The sequence below is a fragment of the Delphinus delphis genome, chromosome 13 (assembly GCF_949987515.2).
Source record: "Delphinus delphis chromosome 13, mDelDel1.2, whole genome shotgun sequence".
Classification (NCBI taxonomy): domain Eukaryota; kingdom Metazoa; phylum Chordata; class Mammalia; order Artiodactyla; family Delphinidae; genus Delphinus; species Delphinus delphis.
Window position 1 is genome coordinate 17488706 of NC_082695.1, and position 15488 is coordinate 17504193.

At 44.9% G+C, this 15488-nt stretch overlaps 1 protein-coding gene across 3 annotated transcripts in view; it reads left to right on the forward strand.

Annotated features, from left to right (window-relative positions):
* KCTD10 (potassium channel tetramerization domain containing 10) overlaps positions 1 to 14889 on the forward strand; it is a 33568-nt gene extending 18679 nt beyond the window's left edge. The window contains exons 5-7 of one of the 3 annotated variants that reach the window (XM_060028229.1): positions 237 to 289; positions 1578 to 1773; positions 12117 to 14888. In XM_060028229.1, the coding sequence (XP_059884212.1) occupies positions 237 to 289; positions 1578 to 1773; positions 12117 to 12341 (474 nt within the window). In that variant the 3' untranslated portion in view covers positions 12342 to 14888. Of the gene's footprint in view, positions 1 to 236; positions 290 to 1577; positions 1774 to 12116 lie in introns of all 3 variants that reach the window. The other 2 variants (XM_060028230.1, XM_069541313.1) reach the window with 2 other exon arrangements.
* The last annotated feature ends 599 nt before the right edge of the window (positions 14890 to 15488 follow it).

The following is a 15488-nucleotide window of genomic DNA, read 5'->3' on the forward strand; positions in this document are numbered from 1 at the left end:
GAAATTGCCTGGGCAAGGCCTGAGAAGGGGTCAGGAATGGGAGAGTATAGCTCATCTTTTGTTTCTCCTGGTGCTGGCTCACGCAGTCTCCCTCTCCAGCCCCACCCCAGCCAGCAGGCTATGCTTATCTGCCTCTTCAGGCGGATGGCAGGGCTCCAGTGCTGTGGGAAGCCGGTGGTCCTTTGCACCTGCACTCCAAGTGACTCTCTTCTTCCTTTTTTTAAAACAACCCACAGCCAGCCGTGAAGTTGCTCTACAACAGAAGTAACAACAAATACTCGTATACCAGGTAAGGTGTTGGCCAGAAAAGACATCTGCACTCAAACCAGCCAGGCCCACTCCCCTCGTTCCCTTCAGATGAGGGTGGCCTTTTTGCACCTCTAGAATGCCCAGATGGATCGATAGATACGAAATCAAATTCACACATACCATAAAATTCACCGTTTAAAAATACACAATTCAGTGTTTTTTAGTATATTCAGAGTTGTGCTACCATCACCACTTACCTAATTGTAGACCATTTTCATCACCTCAGAAGGAAACCTATACCTGTTAGCAGTCACTCCCCATGGCCCCCACCCTCTTATCTCCCCCAGCCCTAGGCAACCACTACTTTGCTTTCTGTTTCTATGGATTTGCCTACACCGGACATTTCATATATGTACAATCTTATAATATGTTGCTTTTTGTGTCTGGCTTCTTTCACTTAGCATAACGTTTTCAAAGTTCATCCACGTTGTAGCACGCATCAGTACTTCATTCATTTTATGGCTGAAGAATACTCCATTGTTCAGACAGACTACATTTTGCTTGTCCATTCATCAGTTGATGGACAATTAGGGTTGTTGCCACCTTCTGGCCGTTAGGAATAATGCTGCTGTGGACATGCATGTACACATACATGTTTTCATTTCTCTTGGGTGGATACCTAGGAGTGCAATTGCTGGGTCATATGGTAACTCTACGTTTAATCACTTGAGGACCTGCCGAACTGTTTTCCAAAGTGACTATGCCATTTTATGTTCCCACTAGCAATATATACAGGTTTCTAGAATGCCTTTTGGCTCTTGGGAACATGTGGCTCTAAATCAGGAACTTATGGGTTGTAGGGGTATTAGATGAAGTTATTTAAGACCCATAAATGGGCCCAGGATAAAAAGTCTCCCTCGGGCAGGTCACTCAGCCTCTCATGTGGCTCTGTGGGGCTCTCCTCCATGTCCCCGACCTGGTGCCTCTGCCTGCAGACCCCGTGGTTTCAGCATTTCATTCCTGGCTGTTGCACAGCAGGGCGTCCGCCCTAGCTCGCTGGTGAGGAGCGCAGACTTAGAGGCCAGAGCTGTCTTTTTGAGGCTCAGCTCTGCCATTTATTAGTTTTTGGCCTCAGCCAGTTCCCTAATTTCTCTGACCCTTGCTTTCCTTTGAGCTTTGGGGACTGTAGTGCCTTCTTCACGGGCTTACTGTGAGGTTGAAAAGGGATGTTGGAGATAATGGGCCCGGTGTGTGGAAACACTCCCCCACTAGTGGTGGCTGTTAACACCAGCTTGTAATCAATCACTTTATCAAATGTTCTTTTGCAGCAATTCTGACGACAATATGTTGAAGAACATCGAACTGTTTGATAAGCTATCGCTGCGCTTTAATGGAAGGGTCCTGTTCATAAAGGATGTCATTGGGGACGAAATCTGCTGCTGGTCCTTCTACGGCCAGGGCCGCAAGATCGCTGAAGTCTGCTGTACCTCTATCGTCTACGCCACCGAGAAGAAACAGACCAAGGTAAGGGCCTCCAGAGGACGGTTCTGAGTGGCTAGTCTGAAATCTGTATTTGAAAAACTTCCCTTTCTCCTTGAGCAAAATACACTTCAAGAGGGAAAGGCTCTAAAAATGCTTTCCTTGACTCTTGACTGCTCGTTGTTCAAATATTCATTCTCTTTTGGGCCCTGGAAAGATCCAAATGTAGGCTTGGAAGAACAGAATGGCGTTTCCTTTCTGACACCCAGTAAGTATAGACCGTCATACTGCTCATGGGTTCCTTTTCTGTAAAGGTTGATTCAGACAGGTCCTTGTACCCGTGTGTACCCCGCTGCCTGCATTTTCTCCTCTGTCATCAACGATCTGACCCCACCTATGCCAGCTCCTTGCCGTCTTCCTCTCGACGCTGTTTCCCACCACACTGGCCCCATCCATCTCACTCATCAGGAGCAGTGCTACCTTCAAGGTCTTGACCTTGGCCTTCTAGTCGTGAGCCCCTACTTCCTTGTCATCTGTCCTCCTCTTACCCACCGACTTGGGCAGTCCTCCACCCTCACGGGGCCCTCTCAGCACTCCTTGTGAATCTGGGTGGCTTCTTCCCAGCATGTGACTCCCTGACCGATCTGGACTCTGGACCCATTTTTATGTCATCCTCTGCAAACCAGTGGACCTGACCTCTCCCTTGGCTTCTGTCTCTGTGATGTTTTGCAAAGCTAGATCATGCTGCAGAGTGTGGTTAGAGATCTGTTAATTGATATTCACTCCCTTTAGGTTTCTGCTTGCCTACCCTCCTCCTTAGGCTATGTGACTGGGTTGTTTTTGTCTTTTGTTTTCCTCCCTTTTATTTTTTTCTTTTTATTGAAGTATAGTTGATTTATAATGTTGTGTTAATTACTGTACAGCAGAGTAACTCAGTTATACATATTCACATTCTTTTCCATTATGGTTTATCACAGGATATTAAATATAGTTCCCTGTGCTATACAGTAGGACCTTGTTGTTTATCCATCCTATATATACCAGTTTGCATCTGCTAATCCCAAACTCTCAATCCATCCCTCTCCCATTCTATTCTCTGTGTCTATGATTCTGTTTCATAGATAGGTTCATTTGTGTCATAATTTAGATTCCACATATAAGTGATATCATATGGTATTTGTCCTTCTCTTTCTGACCTACTTCACTTAGTATGATAATCTCTAGTTGCATACATGTTCCTGCAAATGGCATTATTTCTTTCTTTTTATGGCTAAATAGTAGTCCATTGTATATATGTACTACATCTTCTTTATCCATTCATCTGTTGATGGGCATTTAGGTTGTTTCCATGTCATGGCTATTGTGAATAGTGCTGCTATGAACATAGGGGTGCATGTATCTTTTTTTGAATTATAGTTTTGTCTGGGTATATGCCTGGGGATTGCAGGATCATACGGTAATTCTGTTTTTAGTTTTCTGAGGAAAACCTCTACGCTGTTTTCCACAGTGGCTGCACCAACTTACATTCCTACCAACAGTGTAGGAGGGTTCCCTTTTCTCCACACCCTCTCCAGCATTTGTTATTTGTAGACCTTTTTCTTTTTTTTGAAGGTATTTTATTTAATTTTTTTGTGTTTAACTTTTTAATTTTTATTTTATATTGGAGTATAGTTGATTAACGATGTTGTGTAGACTTTTTAATGATGGCCATTCTGACTGGTGTGAGCATGTAGTTCATTGTAGTTTTGATTTGCATTTCTCTAATATTTAGTGATGTTGAGTATCTTTTCATATGCCTATTGGCCTTCGGTATTCTTTGGAGAAATGTCTCTTTAGGTTTTCTGCCCATTTTGCGATTGGTATGTTTGTTTTTTTGTTGTTGAGTTGTATGAGCTGTTTGTATATTTTGGAAATTAAGCTCTTGTTGGTCGCATTATTTGCAAATATTTCCTCCCATCCTGTATGTTGTCTTTTCGTTTTGTTTATGGTTTCCTTTACTGTGCAAAAGCTTGTAAGTTTGATTACGTCCCATTTGTTTATTTTTGTTTTTATTTCTGTTGCCTTGGGAGACTGACCTACATTGGTATGGTTTATGTCAGAGAATGTTTTGCCTATGATCTTTTCTAGGAGGTTTATGGTGTCATATCTTATGTTTAAGTCTTTAAGCCACTTTGAGTTTATTTTTTTGTGTGGTGAGAGGGTGTGTTCTAACTTCATTGATTTACATGTGGCTGTCCAATCTTCCCAACACCGCTTGCTGAAGGGACTTTTTCCCATTGTATATTCTTGCCTCCTTTGTTCAAGATCAATTGACTGTAGGTGTGTGGGTTTATTTCTGGGCTCTATACTGTTCCATCGATCCATGTGTCTGTTTCTATGCCAATACCACACTGTTTTGATCAGTGTAGCTTCGTAGTATTATCTGAAGTCTGCGATGGTTATGCCCCCTGCTTTGTTCTTTTTTTTCAGGATTGCTTTGGCAATTCTGGGTCTTTTATGGTTCCATGTGAATTTTAGGACTATTTGCTCTAGTTGTGTGAAAAATGTCATGGGTGATTTGATAGGGAATCATGTTAAATCTGTAGATTGCTTTAGGTAATATGGCCATTTTAACAATATTAATTCTTCCAGCCCAGGAGCATGGGATATCTTTTCATTTCTTTGAATCATCTTCAGTTTCCTTTATTAATGTTTTATAGTTCTTAGCATATAAGTCTTTCACCTCCTTGGTGAGGTTTATTCCTAAGTATTTTATTTGGGGGGTTGTGATTTTAAAAGGTATTGATTTTTTTTACATTCCCTTTCTGATACTTCATTGTTGGTGTGAAGAAATGCAACCAATTTCTGTATGTTAATCTTGTGTCTTGCTACCTTGCTGAATTCATTTACCAGTTCTAGTAGTTTTTGTGTGGAGTCCTTAGGGTTTTTCTGTATATAGTATTATATCATCTAAATATAATGACAGTTTTACCTCTTCCCTTCCAATTTGGATACCTTTTATTTTTTTTTCTTATCTGATTACTGTGGCTAGGACTTCCAATACTATGTTGAATAGAAGTGGTTACAGCGGGCATCCTTGTCTTGTTCTAGATTTTAGCGGGAAGGCTTTCAGCTTTTCACCATTGAGTATTATATTGGCTGTGGGTTTGTCATAAATAGTTTTTACTATTTAGAGATATGTCCCCTCTATACCCACTTTGGTAAGAGTTTTTATCATGAATGGATGTTGCATTTTTGTTAAATGTCTTTTCTGCATCTATTGAGATGATCATGTGGTTTTTGTCTTTTGTTTATGTGGTGTATCACGTTGATTTGCATATGTTGAACCATCCTTATGAATTTGGGATGAATCCCACTCGGTTGTGATGTAAGATCTTTTTTATGTGTTGTTGGATTTGGTTTGCTGATATTTTGTTGAGAATTTTTGCACCTGTACCATCAAAGATATTGGCCTGTAATTTTCTTCTTTGGTGGTGTCTTTGTCTGGTTTTGGTATCAGAGTGACGGTGGCTTCATAGAATGTCCTTGGCAATGTTCCCTCCTCTTCAATTTTTTGGAAGAGTTTGAGAAGGATAGGTATAAGTTCTTGTTTGTATGTTTGGTAGAATTTGCCTGTGAAACTGTCTGGTTCTGGACTGTTGTTTATAGGGAGTTTTTAAATTATAGATTCTATTTCAGTTCTATTGATTGGTCTGTTCAAATTATCTATTTCTTCTTGATTCAATTTTGGTGGGCTGTATGTTTCTAGAAACTTGTCCATTTCTTCTAGGTTGTTGAATTTGTTGGCATATAATTGTTCTTAGTATTCCCTTATGGTTTTTTGTATTCCTGTGGTATCAGTTGTTATGTCTCCTTTTTCATTTCTAATTTGTTTATTTGAGTTCTCTCTCTTTTCTTCTTCGTGAGCTTGGCCAGAGGTTTATCAATCTTGTTTATCCTTCAAAGAACCAGCTCTTGGTTTTATTAATTTTTTTATGTTGTTTTTTAAATCTCTATTTCCCCTCTGATCTTTATTATTTCCTTCCTTCTGGTGACTAGGTTTTGTTTTTTCTTCTTTTTCTAATTCTTTTAAGTGGTAGATTAGGTTGTTTATTTGAGATTTTTCTCGTTTTTTTGAGGAAGGCCTGTATCTATGAAGTCCCCTATAAGAACTGCTTTTGCTGCATCCCATAGATTTTGTATGGTTGTGTTTTCATTGTCACTTGTCTCAAGGTATTTTTTGATTTCCTCTTTGATTTCATCATTGACCCATTGGTTTTTTAGTAGCATGTTGTTTAGTCTCCATGTAATTTTTTTTTCTCATTTCTTTTTCTGTGGCTAATTTCTAGTTTCATGCTGTTGTGTCAGGAAAGATGCTTGAGATAATTTCTGTACTCCTAAATTTGTTGAGGCTTGTTTTGTGCCCTAGTATGTGGGTCAATCCTAGAGAATGTTCCATGTGCACTTGAAAAGAATGTGTATTCTGGTTTTTTGGGATGTAATGTCATGAAAATATCAAATAAGTCTAACTGTTCTATTGTATCATTTAGTATTTCTGTTGCCTTATTGAGTCTCTGTCTGGAAGATCTGTCCACTGATGTGAGTGGGATGGTAAAGTCTCCTACTGTTGGGTTGGCCAAAAAGTTCATTCAGGTTTTTGTGGAGGATGTCACAGGAAAACCCGAACGAACTTTTTGGCCAACCCAATATTGTATTCCTGTTAATTTTCTCCCTTTATATGTCTGTTAGTATTTGTTTTATGTATTTGGGTGCTCTTATATTAGGGGTATATATGTTGATGAGTATAAAATCCTTTTCTTATATTGATCCTTTTATCATTATATAGTGTCCTTCTTTATCTTTCTTTATGGGCTTTGGTTTAAAGTCTGTTTTTTTTTGTTGTTGTTTGTTTGCTTGTTTGTTTTGTGGTACACGGGCCTCTCACTGTTGTGGCCTCTCCCGTTGTGGAGCACAGGCTCCGGACGCGCAGGCTCAGCGGCCATGGCTCACGGGCCCAGCCTCTCCGCGGCATGTGGGATCTTCCCAGACCGGGGCACGAACCCGTGTCCCCTGTATCAGCAGGCAGACTCTCAACCACTGCGCCACCAGGGAAGCCCTGTTTTGTCTGATATTAGTATTGCGACCCACACTTTCTTGTCACTTTCGTTTGCATGAAATATCTTTTTCCATCTCTTCACTTTCAGTCTGTGTGTGTCCTTTGCCCTGAAGTGGATAAGTGGATCTCTTGTAGGCAGCGTATTGTAGGTTCTTTTTTTTTTTTTTTTTTTTTTGCCATACGTGGGCCTCTCACTCTTGTGGCCTCTCCCGCTGCAGAGCACAGGCTCCGGACGTGCAGGCTCAGTGGCCATGGCTCACGGGCCTAGCCTCTCCGCAGCATGTGGGATCTTCCCGGACTGGGGCACAAACCTGTGTCCCCTGCATTGGCAGGCGGACTCTCAACCGCTGCGCCACCAGGGAAGCCCCGGCTCTTGTTTTTTTAATCCAGTCTGCCACTCTGTGTATTTTGACTGGAGCGTTTAGTCCATTGACATTTAGGGTAATTATTGATAGATATGTATTTATTGCCATTTTAAACCTTGTTTTCCTGTTGTTTTATATTCTTTGTCCTTTTTCTTTTTGTTTTTCCTTTTGTGGCTTGATGATATTCTTTTGCATTATACTTATGTTCTTTTCATTTTTTGTGAATCTATTGTATGTTTTTGATTTGTGGTCACCCTGTTTTTCAAGCATGTTAAGCCCTTCCTATATATATTTGCCTTAGACTGGTGGTCATATAGGCTCAAACACATTCTAGGGGGAAAAAATCTACATTTTCTTACTCTCCTCCCCAACATTTTATGATTTTGATGTCCTCTTTTACATCTTCATGTTCATCCTTTTGCTGTTCATTGTCTTATCATCACTTTCACAGAAAATACTTTTTTTTTCGGTACAGGGGCCTTACTGCTGTGGCCTCTCCCATTGCGGAGCACAGGCTCTGGACGTGCAGGCTCAGCGGCCATGGCTCATGGGCCCAGCCACTCCACGGCATGTGGGATCCTCCCACACCGGGCCACGAACCCATGTCCCCTGCATTGGCAGGTGGACTCTCAACCACTGCACCACCAGGGAAGCCCGAAAATATTTTGATTTTTTTTTTTTTTTTAAATCTGTATAGTGGCTTTTTTTTTTTTTTTTTTTTTTTTTTTTGGCTGTGTTGAGTCTTTGTTGCTGCTCATGGGCTTTCTCTAGTTGTGGCGATTGGGGGTTACTCTTTGTTGTGGTGTGCGGGCTTCTCATTGTGGTGGCTTCTCGTTGTGGAGCATGGGCTCTAGGCGTGGGGGCATCAGTAGTTGTGGCACGTGGGCTCAGTAGTTATGGCTCGCAAGCTCTAGAGCACAGGCTCAGTATTTGTGGCGCATGGGCTTAGTTCTCCGTGGCATGTGGGATCTTCCTGGGCCAGGGCTCAAACCCGTGTCCCCTGCATTGGCAGGCGGATTCTCAACCACTGTGCCACTGGGGAAGCCCTCTACTGGCTTTTTTAAGTGATTTATTTTCCAATTGTGATTTTCTCTTTCCTATAGATTTTTACTTCTTTTCTGTTTAGAGAAGACCTTTCAATATTTCCTTTAGGATAGGTTTAGTATTGCTATGTTCTTCTATTTTTTCTTGTCTGAGAAATTCTCTCTCCTTCTATACTAAGTGATAGTCTTACTGCGTAGAGTATCTTAGGTTGCAGATTTTTTCCCTTTAGGACTTTGAATTTATCTGGCCACTCCCTTCTGGCCTGCAATGTTTCCGTAGAGAAATCAGCTGATAGTCTTATTGGGGGGGGGGTTCCCTTGTAATTAACTCTGTTTTCCTCTTGCTGCCTTTAGAATCCTCTCTTTAACTTTTGCCATTTTTATTATAATACGTCTTGGTGTAGGTCTTTTTGGGTTTATCTTGTTTGGGACCCTTGAGCTTCCGGTACCTGGGTATGTTTCTTTCTTTAGGTTTGGGAAGTTTTCAGCCATAATTTCTTCAAATACATTTTTGATCCCCTTTACTCTTTCTTTCCCTTCTGGAGTCCCTATTCTGCATAGGTTGGCACACTTTATATTAATCCCACAGGTCTCTTAGCTTGCTTTCGGTTTTTTTCATTTGGCTTTCTATCTGCTGTCCTGATTGGGTGATTTCCATTATTTTATCTTCCAGATCACTTATTCATTTGCATTATTCATTCTGCTGTTCATTGCCTTTAGCTCAGCTTTCGTCTCTGCAAATGAGTTTTCTAATTTTTTTTGGTTCCTCTTTATAGTTTCTACTTCCTTTTTACAGTACTTTGCGTTTCTTTCAATAGCCTTTCTTAATTCCTTTGGTATTTTCATTATTTTCTTTTTGAAATCAGTGCCTATTAGACTGAAGGGGTCTGTTTCACTCTTTGTTCCTTCAGGGGTCCTTTATCTGGGAGTAGTTCTTCTGCTTCTTCATTTTACATATTTCTCTTTTGAGTTTAGGAGAAACAGTTGTCTGCTGTGGTCTTGGAGGGCTGTTTATATGTGGGGTCATCCCTGTGTAGCTTTTGTGAGTTTAATATATTTGGTGTGAGGGCAGTTTTTAGTATGGAAGCCCGTGGCCTTTTTCTTCAGCATGTGCTGGTCGTTATCCCCTTGACGGGGGTGTGCAGATGCAGTGGCTGATGCCCAGTCCTGGGTTCTTGGTGGCGGCGGGCAGCTCAGGCACCCCCAGAGCACACGATGGGCATGGCATGATGGCATCTCACAGCCACTCCTGGAGTTTGGGCAGGCAGTGGTGGGGGCCCTGCAACCACTCCTTGGGTCCAGGAGGGAGGTGATGGTAGCCTGAAACCACTCCTGGTGTCGGGGGGAGGGGCGCTGCGTCAGCTCCTGGAGCCCATGCAGGTAGTGTCCTGCCCTCTGCAAGCGCACGCACAGAGAAAAAGGCTACAATGCAGATCCCACCCCTCCCCTCACGCACCCCCCAAACAATGGCGACTGGCCTCTAAGGTGACCCAGGCTTCCCCTGCATACACCCCCAGCTGTGGTCACACTGGATTCCAGCCCCCCCGGTCCGTCTGCACAACATGCCAACCCCAGTCCTCTCCCCAGTTTTGATCTCTGAAGCCCGAGTTCCAGCACCCAGCCCCCGCCAGCACTGGCAGACTCGTGTGTCAGGCTGGGGAGTGCAGGGCGGCAGCACTGACTGACTGACTGTGCAGTCTTCCGTCTGCTTTGGCTGACGCAAACCAGCTGCTGTTTTCTCCTCTGAGGCTCAAGCTCTCCTGTCCCGGCCCATCTCCCCGCCGGTGAGGGGGCTTCCCAGGGTGCGGGAACCTTTCCTCTTTTTCACAGCTCCTTCCCAGTGACACAGGTCCTGTCCCAATTCCTTTCTCACTTTCTTTTCTTTTCCATTTCCTTTTTTCTTTCTTCCTACCTGGTTTCGTGGAGATTTTCTTGCCCTTTCAGCAGTCTGAGGTCTTCTGCCAGTGTTCAGTAGATATTCTGTGAGAATCATTCCACATGTAGATATATTTTTGCTGTATTTGTGGGGGAAGGTAAGGTTCATGTCCTACTATTCTACCATCTTGATTGTGCTTTCTTTTTTTTTTAAATCATCCCATACACTGTGTCATTTCCTTTTCAACCTATCTGGGGAAATCTGATGACCAGGGACACATGCAGCAGGTCATGCCTCTAGTCACCTTCATACAGATCTGTAGGTCACCTGCTCAGGTTATTATCCTTACTGCAGTCCCAGGAGCCCACAGCTCTGTGATGCTAGAGCAGCCTCAAAGGCAAAATGCACATGAGAGAAAATCAGACCACAAAGTAGAAACCAGAGTTAAAAATCTTCTTTTAACTTCTTTTTTCTTTTTTTAAAAGGGTACATGTTTTTTTTGTTTGTTTATTTTTGGCTGCATTGAGTCTTTGTTGCTGCGTTCAGGCTTTCTTTAGTTGCAGCAAGCAGGGGCTACTCTTCGTTGCAGTGCGCGGGCTTCTCATTGTGGTGGCTTCTCTTGTTGTGGAGCATGGGCTCTAGGCACGCGGGCTTCAGTAGTTGTGGCATGCAGGCTCAGTAGTTATGGCTTGTGGGCTTAGTTGCTCCATGGCATGTGGGATCTTCCCGGACCAGGGATTGAACCCGTGTCCCCTGCATTGGCAGGTGGATTCTCAAGCACTGTTCCACCAGGGAAGCCCTTTTTTTTTTTAACTTCTTAGAACATCTGGTTCATTAGTATTTAGAATGTATCCTAAAAGGTATGTATTGTTGTAAGGTAGCCAGGAAGGGAAAAACACTTTCTTTTTTTTCCTTTCAAAGATAGTGGGGGAACCAGAATTATTCACTTTTCCTCCTACGTTAACAAGACGTGCCTCTTTTCTTTAGGGCTGTGAATTCCACCTGTAACTAGGCTCTCCATTTTGTCATAGTTTGGTTTTTTGTATACATGGATTGCCTCTGCCCTTGGATATTCAAAAGCTAATCGTCATATTGATTAAACTTTAAAATAGTGATTTTACGTTTTTAGAGCTTAACAGCGAGCAAAGGCACTGAGAGACCTCGTGGTCGGATCCCCACTGTGTATAGATTCCTGGACGGGTTCCAGAGTGAGCCTGTGCTCATGTTCGTGCAGCTGGTTAGTGGTGGAGCCGGGCTGGAGGCCAGAGCCCCTCTCCTGGCTCCCTTCGCTCTGCCTCTTGTCCCTCAGGGCTCCTTCCTTTTTCCAGGGAGTTGGTGTTGGGACGACTGCCCCTTCAGGGACAGTTTCCTCTCCTTCTATCCCACACTTCCGGGACCTGTGCTTTCGAGCTGACACTCATGGTTCGTTGTCTCCCGTAACTGCACAGATGTTCCACTTGGGTTTTTGCATAATCGGTATCTTCCCTGGCAGAACATTTGAAGTGCTTTACCAGTTCTTACTGATTGCCTGGGACCCACCTCTAGTTCTCGGCACCTGACCCCGAAGGGCAGTAAGTGCACGCAGCGCTTTACTGAGTGGGAGGGATTGTGTCCATTTTATGAGGGTCCCCAGCTGGTGCCTGTTCAGAAAGGATGCTGCTTTAAGGTGTGGAATGCCTCGTGTACAAGGGTGCAGCCCTGATTGTTAGAAGTAACACATTGGGAATGATGTAAATGTCCAAAGGAAGGCAAACTTCCAAAGGGGGCAGAGAGGGCAGGGAGATCTGTTTCACTGTATCCCTTTTGTCTCTTGTGAATGTAGCGCCATGTGTAAGTGTTGCGTATTGACAATAAAAACTGCTTTAAACATAATAACGACGGTCTTACGGAGTCGTAGGGGCCTGGTGTAGACAGATGGCCCTGCTCAGAAGTCCTGGGTGGTGGCGGAGCTGGTGGGGTGGGGGGTTTGAGAGGCTAATGTACCTGCCTTGTGTTTTGTGGCGCTACAGGTGGAGTTCCCTGAAGCCCGGATCTATGAGGAGACCCTGAATATTTTGCTGTATGAGGCCCAGGATGGCCGGGGACCCGACAACGCACTCCTGGAGGCCACGGGTGGGGCGGCCGGACGCTCCCACCACCTGGACGAGGACGAGGAGCGGGAGCGGGAGCGGATCGAGCGCGTGCGGCGGATCCACATCAAGCGCCCGGACGACCGGGCCCACCTCCACCAGTGAGCGGGCAGGGGCCCCGCCTGCACCCCGCCCGCCCTGCTCCTCCCCGCTGTGCACTCAGATTCCCCGAGAGCTCCCGGGCCTCCCGCTGCCCCCGCGTCCGGAGAGACTGCATAAAAAGCCAGATGACGATTTTGGTATTTCTCGACCAGGTGAATGGATTGTCTTTACCCAGGTGAACACACCCCTGCCAGTGAACAAGCTGGGTCCAAGGTCTCTGCTTTCCTGAGAATCCGAGAAGCACTGGAGCCAGGCTTTCCTGGTTCTGGAGGAAGAGGATGAGTGGGTGTGGTGTGTGTGTGAGAACTTGTCTGCGGTATTTATTTCTGTGGGTGTTGACTGCCTCTTTGAGCTTCTTGGGCCGCCTTTCCTCCACGGTTCAGTTTGTCAACTCCGAAACGGGTCCTGTAGTCGGTGTCTGCGAGCTCAGTGTTTCCTAACTCCGCCCCAGCACCCTGGCCCCATTCCCGTGCCCGGCACAGGCTCCACGGCTTTGGGAACAGCCCGTCCCGCCTCGGGCATCGATCCTGGAGCTTGTTGGTGAAGGACCACAGCTCTTAGCAGTGGAGATACCACCTGGGGGTTCCTGCCTCTCAGCCGCTGTTCCTAGTGTGGCTCTGGATGCCCAGCTCCGTTGAAGGGGCAGGCCTGTTGCCCCTTCTGCTGATCTGTGGTCTGGTGCTTGTTGGGACCCTGCAGGGCCTGGCCGAGAGCAGAGCTGCCCCTTCCTCTGCCCTCCTTGTTGACCCACTCCATTCCGGGAAGGCTGCCTGGCCTGCTTATGGGCACAGCGTACAAACCACTGCCCGGTGGGTTCCATTCCTTCCTCTTTGGCCTTATGCCCCGTTAAGCGGGGCTTACTGCCCCCAGCGGATGCCCTGCCCTTTGCTTAGAAGAAATTAAACATGGCCCCAGACTCTTTTCTGGCGTCCAGACAGGACCACTGCTCACACCAGCAGCCTCAGGACGGTTCACCTGCTGTCAACGCAGCCGTCGCCTGGAGATCCCTTCCTGTCTCTGATCCTTACACGGTGTGGAGTGGCCATCGGTGAGCAGACGGAGAGGACGTGCAGATCCTTTTGGGTCCGGTCAGTGTGCATGTTCATGTTTGTTTAAGGGACGTGTGCGATTGTGGATGAGGATGTGTGCCCATGGCGCCTGGGTGGCCCGCGCTGGAGCCCTGCTGTCTGCACGGCGCTCGTGTGGGACGGACGTTCTCGGTTACCTACCTCCCCGTCTCCGCGCCCGCCCGTGACGCACAGAGGGAGTGGTGACAAATGTGGGTGGTTGAGACTAGGCTGGTAGAGTAGTTCCAAGGAGATTCGGATGTGTGTAAGGTATGGATGGGTTTTGTCTGCTATTCAAGGGAAACATTACCATTTTATACCAAAGGTGTTAACACGGGCAGCCTTTGATACAGTGCATTCGAACAAAACGAGTTTATATTTTGAAATGGTTTTTACAGCTTAGACTTTGTACACCCTGCCCTACTTGTGACAGTTGTATGCCTTTATTTTGTATCCAGCAGCAAAGCCTACAATAAAACTTTAAAACAATCATGACCCAACCTAAAAATCATGTATCGGGTAGATGCTTTTTAAACTGTTGTGTGGGAAACTTTCATATTAGGCCATTTGGATTTTATTAAGTGCTAAGGATGGGAGGGGAGGGGGCTTAAATAATGTTTTGTAAATATTTTATACTGTTTAAGTTTTAAACACCAACCCTGCTGTTTGGGTTGAACTTTTTTAGAAAGTTAAAGTGAATGTCAGTTCTGATGTTTTCTATAGGAATGGAAAAGCCATCATGTAAGTTCTGTTTTTCAAATGTTTACGTGAAGAGTAACTAACTTTGTGGAACAGTCTGATTAGTTGGGGCTTCTACACCTTATGACCAAATGTTTCTGGCCGTCTCTCTACTTTCACATTTCCTTCAACTTTGCACTTGTAGTTTGGAGTCTTTGCTTCCCTGGGATATGAACAAGTTCATGAAACATTCCATGGTGAGTGATACTGTTAGTTGCATACAGCTGTGAGCTGACAATGACAAAGTGTTGGCTAGTCCAGGCTCTGTTATCAAACATATTCTACAAAGAAGTGATTTCTTATGTGAGCACTAAGGGCAACAAAAGTCAGTATTTGTATTTAAGAACCATCCAAGTAAAAACAAACACTGGCCTAAGATTTGGTGAAGAGCTAAGTTTTATTACACTGTAATAACTTACAATGGAAAAAGCAGAACAGCTTTGGGTCCCTCGTAATGAGGCTTTTTTTCAAATAAGTCATCTGATTGTGGTGACTGGGGACCTTGCCTCTCCATCGTCCTCCTGTAGTGGCTTAGCAGGGCGGTCGCTGTGCAGGTACCCTGGCCCTCCCTCTGGAATGTGTGTTTTCTAGGGCTCCACCCAGGGTCACTGTAACACGTGTGTGTCACTAACCTTTCTGTCTCTTTGTGCCATGGAAAAAAACGCTATGAGCTTCAGAAGTAGTCACTGTGTGTTGTACAAGCATCTGTGGACATATGTAAAATAAAAGTTATATAACGCTTCTACTTAAATCTGTTTTTCTGGGTCTTTTCAGAAATGCCCAGCACAGTCCAGCCACTGAACTGAAGTGCAGTTCACAGGAAAGAGAGCAGAGATCCCACCTTCTACTTCACCACCTAAAGGTTGCTGCTCAGGGTGGAAAAGATGAGTCATTTTTCCGTAGTGTTTGAACTCAAACACTGGACGGAAGCCTTGGGTGGAAATGCTGCTGGGCTTGTGAAACAGCGGTCGGCTGCTGTTGCCTCCGACTGCAGGTTTGGGGTGGGGAGAGCTACACCTCACCATGTGGAGCCTAAAGCCGTGCAGGAACTGGGTATGTTTCTGAGTTCCATTTATTTAAAGCAAAATTCAGATTTTGCAGCTTTATGCTCTCAGACCACGTATAATACTTCATTGTGCCCCAGGGGCAGCATGACAAAGAGAATCTGTCATCCCCCCATACTGACATGTTCAAGTGCCCGTCAAGTGTAGGTCCTATTGGGGATGTTTAAAATCACCCCCTTGGGTGACTTGAGGTTGGCTCCCTAAAGAGAACATGTAGTGCGACAGAACACCTGAGGGTTTGGCCTTTGGCATAAGATGCCACTCTGCTTCTTCAGGGACGA